Genomic DNA, 8,526 nt, shown 5'->3' with positions numbered 1-8,526 from the left:
TTATTCATAATCATTAATTGCCATATATATGTAAATCATATTAGGTAATTCCGTAGCTTTTATTTAAGGAAAGAATACACACTTCCTATATTTTAGGTTAATATAATTTCTCTAGTGTTATATAATTATGGAATAATGTGACACCATTAGATTAAACTATAATTTATATTAGATGCTCTAGAATTCTTTGAAATGAAATTTAGAAGGCATTTAGAGTGCCACCTAGGATTTGTGGTTTTTTTTAATTAATACAAAATTAAGGTTCTAATTTTTCAAATGCTTCTCAATTAATATATAGGGGATAAGGAATTTTTTCCTTTAATTCAACCAACTCCATTAAGGTTTCTTAATCATTCCTTTACTCACTTTCCACGTGTGTCATTACTCTTAGTTCTTTTACAGCACATGAACAGAGATTTAAGCAGCAGTCCTTTAGTTTCTAAAAAATCTACGTTTTAAAATTTTCACACTTTTTAATAAAATATATTAAAAATTTTTTGTAATTGATATTTTCTATATTTTAAAACCAATAAAATTTTAAGAAATTCAATTAATATTCTTGAACTTCACAATTTTTCATTATTAGTTGACAAAAATTACATAGAAAATACTCCATTCGTTTATGAATAAGTGTCGTTGTAGAAAATTTTTTTCGTTACAAAATAAGTGTCGTTTTCGATTTTCAATGCAAAATTTATTAGTTTTATTCAGTAATTTATTTTTCTATTGGTTGAAATATGGTTAGGTGTATTGGTAATTGTGTTTTTATATAGGAAATTTACAAAATTAATTGTTTTCTTAATCCGTGTACACAGACCCAAAACGACACTTAATATGAAATAGAAGAGTATAAAATATGTATCTTTTTGAAACAAAATTTTTTTTCCTAAAATATGAATCTTTTAAGAACGGAGGAAGTATTATATCCGTACATTGGCTAATCGGTAATAAGACAACTATGCACATCTACGATCAAGATGTGGTATGTAACTTGACAGTCTAGTGATAAAACTTGATGTGAGGACTTTATCTGAGATTATACTGAACAATGATACATTGACTGTTTAACATGTATGTCATATGATATTATCGGTTAAAATTGTTTTTAAACTGTTTTAAAATAATTTATTAATAAGAAATATCTTGTATAAAATTCATATATAATTTGAAAATATTAAGTAGAATGAGTTGTGTGCAAGTCCATCTGAGTATTATTATTTATGGACAAAGTCCAGAAAGCAAAGTCCATACAGAACAAGACCAAGGCCCAACCGAAAAAACTAAAACAAAGAAAAAACATAAGGAAAAGCCCAAAACGAAGGCCCATCCGGGCTTCACCGAAAACCTAACACGTCGAAAGACAGGTGTTAGAACCTCAACAACGAGGCAACACGTGTCATTAACTCCCTTCGTATTCTCCTCCTCCGGAGAGACACGAATCGTTTCGCCGGAACCTCGCCGGGAAACACAGCTAACTTCCCATTTTCTTCACCGCCCGACGTCTCCATCGGACTAAACTTCTCGAAACCACCGGAATCACCCGGGACCACCACGACGAAAGGAACCTCCAACGACTATGTTGGAAGGTAAGGGAAATTCATCGTCTGTGACACATACCTTTGTGTTCGTTCTTCAGATAGCTTCAATCGATCTAAATCGAGATCTCTTCCAGGAGCCAAACCACCGAACACAAGGCAGAAACTTCTACCGCTTCAGATCTTAACCGTAAACCATTCAAAATCGCTACCCTGGTTCCAGCCGACATCACTAGAGTGAAAAGTGAATCGCCGGAGTCAATAAGCCAGCCATATCGTGTTGTAGGAACCACTATATGCTGGAACCAAAAGCCCGAACCTCGGGAAACCTTCACCGAAAGTAGAAACCAGTGAGATAAAGGGATGAACTCCCTCGCTTTTTCTCTCAAAGGATCTGATCAAGATGATCAGACAATAAAAGAGAGATTGAGTTTTCTCATCATCTCCTCCGTGAAAGATTTAGATAGAGAACGGAGAAGAGAGAGAAAACGTTTTTTTTCAAAGAACTTACATCGTTTCTTAATTTGGTTGTGCAAGTCTGTGCAAGTCTCGCTTATCATAATTTGGTTGGATCTTAATTCTCTTACCTTGTTTGCAATGATGAGCAGCATTTACAAGTTGAATAAATAATTTAATTTTCCAACCTAAGTAGTACTCCTAGTACATTTGTAAATACATGCCTCTTACAAGGGTACATACACATATCTGGTTGATTTATTACGAACAAAATATGTTAAGTAGTGACATACTCCAACATTGTTTTGTAGCTGTGAAATATAATTCGATAAACAATATTCCAAATGTTTATAGAAGTTTGAAAGAAAATACAATTTTTTCATAAATTTGGAAATAGATTTTAATATGAAAATACCAAAGCATCACTAGTTTTACTTAATTAATTATCTCTTTCAATTATCATGTTAATTGTAGAAAAAATCAATATAAATATAGCTTTTGGAACAAGACACATGTATAGACAGCCGCATCTAGCAGACACGAGAGGCCTCTCACTTTTATATAAACAAGTTACAGCTAATTAGCGACTACTTCCTTCGTTCCACAAAAATAGACTTTTTAATATTTTCAAACATATTAAGAAAACACAATAAACTACCATAATAAATATATTGTTTTTTGTAATTTTCAATTTTCAGTAATTTTTAACCAATAGTATTCAATAAAGTCAATTAATTTTTTTAAATTTTACAATTTTTTCATAGAAAACACAAAAAAATATATCTTTGTGAAACAAATTTTTTTTCTAAAACGTCTATCATTAAAGAACGGAGGGAGTATGATTGTTGGTTTGACCAAATACTTTTAAAGTTTGACCATGATTATGGTTGTTGGGGGTTAGTTGTCCCATGCCCTATAACTAGTACGAGACTCTAGTGTGTCCACGTCTTGTAAGTTGTAACACAGCTGTAGCTCGACTTTATACATTTAGTTTATTTCGAATAAATTGTAGATTAGATTCCCTTTTATTCCTTATGTTTCCTGCTCTGACACTGATATATTATACAGTATGTTTTTTTGGTACTAATCTAGGATTAATTTGTTTAACAAAATTATTATTAGTACTATATCTGATAACAATCACGGAACATTAGCTAGAGAGACGGGTTCAAGGCAACTGTTTAGTTTAGCTGGACTCGTTATGATCTCAATGAGTATTAGTAACTCTAGAAAAGATAAGTTAAAAAAAAAAAAAACTCTAGAAAAGAAGACAACTAAATCTTTAAAAGTTGTCAAAAGTCTTCTCAGTTTAGCTTTTCTTGTTTTTGGAAAATGATATCTTGCACAGCCAAATAGTTTCACCTAGATTTTAGGATCCTCGATAAACTTTACGCACTGTAAATTCATAGCTGCAATTTCAATAAAGATCCGATAAAATCTCTATAAATTAATATTCTATAAATTAATAATCTTTACTCTTTCCGTTTTTAATTATAAATAGTTTTGCAAAAACAAGAATATTTAGAAAATTGTTATTTAAAAGAATATATCATATAACCAATTAATTCAACCAATTATTAAAAACCTAATATTATTTCAGTGGTCACACAATATCCAATATATGAAAAAGATGCATTGAAATATGTAAACTACTTATATTGTGAAACAAACTTTTTTTGCTAAAACTACTTACATTTAGAAACAGAGGGAGTATAAATTAATAAATTTTGCCGGTCCCAACTTGGACCGGTTCAAAATTTGACAAAAATCGATAAAATAATAAGATAATATATTTTAAAAACAATTTATGTAAATAAATGGTCCCATTAAAATTCTAAATTAATAATTAATATCTATACATATTTTATATAAGTAAGAACCTATTATTATATTGTTTTTTTATATTTACAATGGAATTATCTTTATATTTTTAACACTTAATATATTTTTATGAGATTTAGTAATATTATATCTAAAACTACATTTATAATATATGCAATATATATTAAATACACTAAATAATATAATAAAATTAATATAAATATCAAAAACTAACAATTAATGTCTATACACTAAAATCAAATATTTTTCTTAGCTTACAATAAATATATATCTTAAAATAAGAATTCTAAATAAGAAAACTTTTGTAAATTAATATCTCTATTAATTAATAAAATTTCAAAGTACCGACATCGTTAATTTATAAAGGTTTTACTGTATTTGTTTTCCTTTCTCAAGTTGCAATATTGGTAGTAATATTTTACAAAAACAGAACAATATGTCCCTCGTGCCATATTCCATTTACTGTAGAAAATTTCAAACTACCGTTCAATTTTGAGGAATGCAGCACAATGACTTTCAAAAAGAAAATATATAAACCTTATATATATAATATATACGTGTGTTAATAGCGGAGAAAGGAAAATAGAAATTAAAAGAATAAGAATATGTTGCATGGATCCAACGGCGTAGAGATGAGATCAAAACGTAGTGGTTTAATCACGCGGCTGGTAGAAAAGCTGACCGGAAAATTATTCTAAAAGATGGTAGTTGGCACTCGGAACAAAAATATGAGTGTGCACAGCAAAGAGTCTTCTGTTAGAATATATAGTTGGCAATTTCTGTCAGTAAAAATAATATTATCTTACACATACACACGTAATCATATATCCTATATAAATGCATGTATGTATACTTATATGTTATAATATTCTAAAGCACATGTCATAGAGTAAAATCTTCAAAGCAAAGCTTGGGCATGAAGAGAAGAACCTCTTGCTTGTACAATGAGACTTTGAGATAATTAGTACTGAAAAACCCAAACTGAAAATGACTGTAAAAGTTAAGACATGTATCTATCAAGAAAAAGATTAAAAAAAAAGTAAGACAGACAAGCTAAAGAGGTAGATTAGGTTGTGTAATAATGGAAAAAGAAAAGAGCAAATAAAAGCAGTTGTGGCAGTAGTTGTTCTGTCTTTTGTTTTAATAATCATATTATGTCTCCTCTGTCAGTGTTAGACTTCAGCAGCTTTCTCTTTCTCTAGGTCTTTTATTGTCTTTAAACACAATTATTATTAATGTTTCTTTGATGCTATAAAGTTTGGAACTTGATGCTTGCTTTGTTGTTTGTTCAAGTACCCATCTTGTGAATCTCTCATTTATTTCAATTTTTATTGTTCCCCCTATATATTGTTCCCCTTTAAATTCTTCATTCTCCCTAATACAAGCAAAAACAGCATTTGATACCCATTCTATTGAGTTGTACCATCTCTTATCTTGTTTAGGTTTACTGTAAAATGTAAAAGCTCCCACTGAACAGTTTGATTCTTGTTTTGTACTCTTTCTAAGGGCACCACAATCTTGGAGTATCTCAAACAAGGTTTGTCTCTATAGTTTCCTTCCATTTATTAATTCTCTAATTATTGCACTCTGATCCTAACAACTTGATGCTGTCCAATGGGGTTGTGTAAGTTGCCTTCATTTTAAATTCAAAATTATTGACCCTCTGATCTCACAAGCTTACATTCATCTGGCTTCTTGTCTGTGACTTTGCTCTCTCACACTCTTTAAAAGCGAATCTACTTTTTCCTATTTGTTAAGCTCCTCTGAGCTGTAAGTTAGCTAAATCCATTGCTTGTTACCACTTTATGCTCTGAATGTTCTCAGCTTTTTTTGCCTATAATAAATCGATTGTTCTCTTTATTCTCCTCTTGACTTCTCTTCTGCTACATTAGGTTTGATGCTCTCTTGATTTGTTTTGCTTTTCTTTCCCACTGTATAAATCTACAGACTGGTTTTAAGTTCCCTTGTCAAGTCTTGCAAAGTACACCAAACCAAGTTCTGAGGGTTGAATCAGAGGAATGGGTGGTGAGAATAATGAAGGTGAGATGAAGTTTAAACATGTAGATGATGAGAGTGGGGTCTCTAGAGTTGGAGTTACATCAACAGATCATTTCTTCTCTTCTGTAGATTGGGATCCAGTTGTCAGTGGTGGTGGCTTCTCAAGCTCACATTACACTTCAATGGTGATGGACAATCCAGGGATGAGTTGCTTCCCTCATTACCAGACCGGTTCTGGTTATCCAGACATGCCTCCCAGTCTACTTCCTTTTGGTGATTGTGTAGGTGGTGGTCCGGTTCTTGGTTCAGACAAGAAAGGGGAAAGTGTTGGAAGATTGATCAGAGCTGGAGAGTCACATCAGGTTTCAGATGATGTTGTTCTTGGTGCTTCTCCATCTAGAAAAAGAAGGCAACTCGAAGCCGAATCATCACAAAGGAACAAGGTAGGTTTGGTTTGGTAGCATTAAGATTCAAGGTTTGGTCAGTCTTCTTGTGATGTGGTTTGTGCTGAAACAAGTGACTCTTGTTACATTGGCAGAAAGCTGTGGAGGAGTTTCTAGAAGAACCTCAAAGGGGAAGTGATCAGAGCCAGAAGAAACACAAAAATGATCAGAGTAAAGAGAAGGAGAGCTCACAGAGCGAAGAAGCACCAGAAAAAAACTACATTCATATGAGGGCAAGAAGAGGTCAAGCTACTAATAGTCACAGTCTTGCAGAGAGGGTAATAACATATCATTTGATTACTGGAACTTTTTTTTTCCTGCCAACAACTGGTTCTGAGAAGTTTTGCTGTTTTTTTGTTTGTTCTTTTAAGGTTAGAAGAGAAAAGATCAGTGAAAGGATGAGACTGCTTCAAGAGCTTGTTCCAGGATGCAACAAGGTATTGTACTTATAAGAGGTGGCTTTTAACTTTCTTTGATTTCTGAATAAAATTTTGATGGAAGTCTTTGTTGTTGATACTTTGTTCAACTAGATCACTGGGAAAGCGGTTATGCTCGATGAGATCATCAACTATGTTCAGTCATTGCAACAACAAGTTGAGGTAAGAATCATCCCAACAACGCAAGATTCTTGAAACGTTCAAGTTAGTTTGCTTGTGTATGGTCTGAAAGAGGCTCTCCTTCTGATTTTTTTTCCTCAGTTTTTGTCTATGAAACTCGCCACGGTGAATCCAGAACTCAACATTGACATAGACAGGATTCTTGCCAAAGATGTATGAAGATTGAAATCTCTCTCAAAACTTGACAATGAAATAAGTAATAGTACTTTGGGAGTTATGAATCAGTACTAATAAAGCTGCATTTTCTCCGTTCAGCTTATGCAATCAAGAGATGTAAGTAGTACTCCTACGCTGGGGCTGAATCCTTTCAGTGGTTTTCAAGGGACGATACCGAACGTTCCTACCACCACAAATCCACAATACAACCCATTACATCAGGCAAGCAACAGTAGAAACAACATATCATGTTTTTTTGGCACCATTTTTAATTCTCTTACACATTTCTTCTATATGTAATCGTGCAGACAACACTAGAGAGTGAACTACAGAGCCTCTACCAAATGGGGTTCGTCTCAAACCCATCGACTATGTCTAGTTTCTCACCTAATAATGGTAACTAAAGCTGCACCAGCTAGCTTGTCTCACCTCTCTGTCTCTTCCTTCTTTTGTTTTTGTTTTTGACTTTTTTTTTAATATTTTCTTGTTATCTTAGGTCGTTTGAAACCAGAGCTCTAGTACTTCCAAGGATGAGTTAAAAGATAATTAGAAAGAGAGAGTGAGTGGTAGAGTTTGTATAGGCTTTGGTCCGAAGTAACATATATGTTCTTCCTTGTTATTATTTTTTTTTCTACAAAACCAGAATGATTTGGATTCTTTGTTTTTGTTTTTGTTTTCTCAACGAAGAATGGATTTATTAAATATGGAATCAGAATACATAGTTTAACATTATCGAAGTGAATATCAAAGTTTTCTCAACGAAGATTGCAATTACTAAAATGACATTATAGGTTGAGGTTGTAGAATATAGAGTACGTTATCCAGGTGTTTGCACTCATGTTGCTTAGTAGTAAATGACAAAATATATCTTTATCATTCTATTTGTTTGTTTCTGAAAAATAGAAACGTATTCTTCTCTTACATTTTTTAGTTTTTTTGCTAGTTGCAGTTTCTCATTTATAGCCATTTAGGATAGCAATCTTTCCAATACATTTTTTTTTTTTTTTTTTGTTAACCGTGGGGATCCGGCGACCGAGTTCAACCGACTAATCCCACGAGACCCGCAGCAGCCACATAATTTCCTCCCCAGGAATTAGCAGGGAGGGCCCGGGTGACCAACGCGAGTCGAACCTGCGGGAAGCGTATTGGATTTTCTTCCTCAACTACCACTAGGCCAACCGCGTTGGTTTCCAATACATTTTTTACAAACAAAAACGTAAAGAAACAAATAGAAAACACCGATTAGACCTACTACATAGCCAGCAAGTAGGCATTATACACAGAGTAATTGTTGGACTACCACATCGGCTATAAGAGCACCCTGATTAAGAATATCTAACCCAAAATTAACAAACCATTAAAAATATAAATTTTATAAATTAAAATCCAATAATATCTCAAATAAATACTTTGGGTTGAGTTTCCCATAATTTTGAGATGCCTATATTTAAATACTAATTTTATAGATACATATACTAA

At 32.6% G+C, this 8,526-nt stretch overlaps 1 protein-coding gene across 4 annotated transcripts; it reads left to right on the top strand.

Moving 5' to 3' along the window:
- Positions 1 to 5,035: 5,035 nt before the first annotated feature.
- Positions 5,036 to 7,749, top strand: LOC106310175 (transcription factor bHLH74-like). Of its 4 annotated transcripts, XM_013747397.1 has the most exons (10): positions 5,036 to 5,370; positions 5,781 to 5,873; positions 5,961 to 6,274; positions 6,370 to 6,552; positions 6,646 to 6,711; positions 6,805 to 6,873; positions 6,973 to 7,044; positions 7,147 to 7,269; positions 7,356 to 7,443; positions 7,544 to 7,749. In XM_013747397.1, exons 2-10 carry the CDS (start codon positions 5,852 to 5,854, stop codon positions 7,564 to 7,566), a joined length of 960 nt encoding a protein of 319 aa, XP_013602851.1. In that variant the 5' UTR covers positions 5,036 to 5,370; positions 5,781 to 5,851; the 3' UTR covers positions 7,567 to 7,749. The 4 variants fall into 4 exon arrangements, with proteins under 4 accessions (XP_013602851.1, XP_013602848.1, XP_013602850.1 ...); XM_013747394.1 differs by having other exon boundaries at positions 5,781 to 6,274; XM_013747396.1 differs by lacking the exon at positions 5,036 to 5,370 and adding an exon at positions 5,436 to 5,457 and having other exon boundaries at positions 5,781 to 6,274.
- The last annotated feature ends 777 nt before the right edge of the window (positions 7,750 to 8,526 follow it).

This window comes from Brassica oleracea, chromosome C8 (assembly GCF_000695525.1).
Source record: "Brassica oleracea var. oleracea cultivar TO1000 chromosome C8, BOL, whole genome shotgun sequence".
Taxonomy (NCBI): Eukaryota; Viridiplantae; Streptophyta; class Magnoliopsida; order Brassicales; family Brassicaceae; genus Brassica; species Brassica oleracea.
This window is presented reverse-complemented; position numbering and strand designations above follow the sequence as displayed.

Excerpts from the sequence above, each read along its gene's own strand:
- LOC106310175 (XM_013747394.1), top strand. The coding sequence starts at position 5,852 with ATGGGTGGTGAGAATAATGAAGGTGAGATGAAGTTTAAACATGTAGAT. Across the intron at positions 6,712-6,804 it reads TTGTTCCAGGATGCAACAAG|ATCACTGGGAAAGCGGTTAT; the intron begins GTATTGTACTTA and ends TTGTTCAACTAG. Across the intron at positions 7,270-7,355 it reads AATACAACCCATTACATCAG|ACAACACTAGAGAGTGAACT; the intron begins GCAAGCAACAGT and ends GTAATCGTGCAG.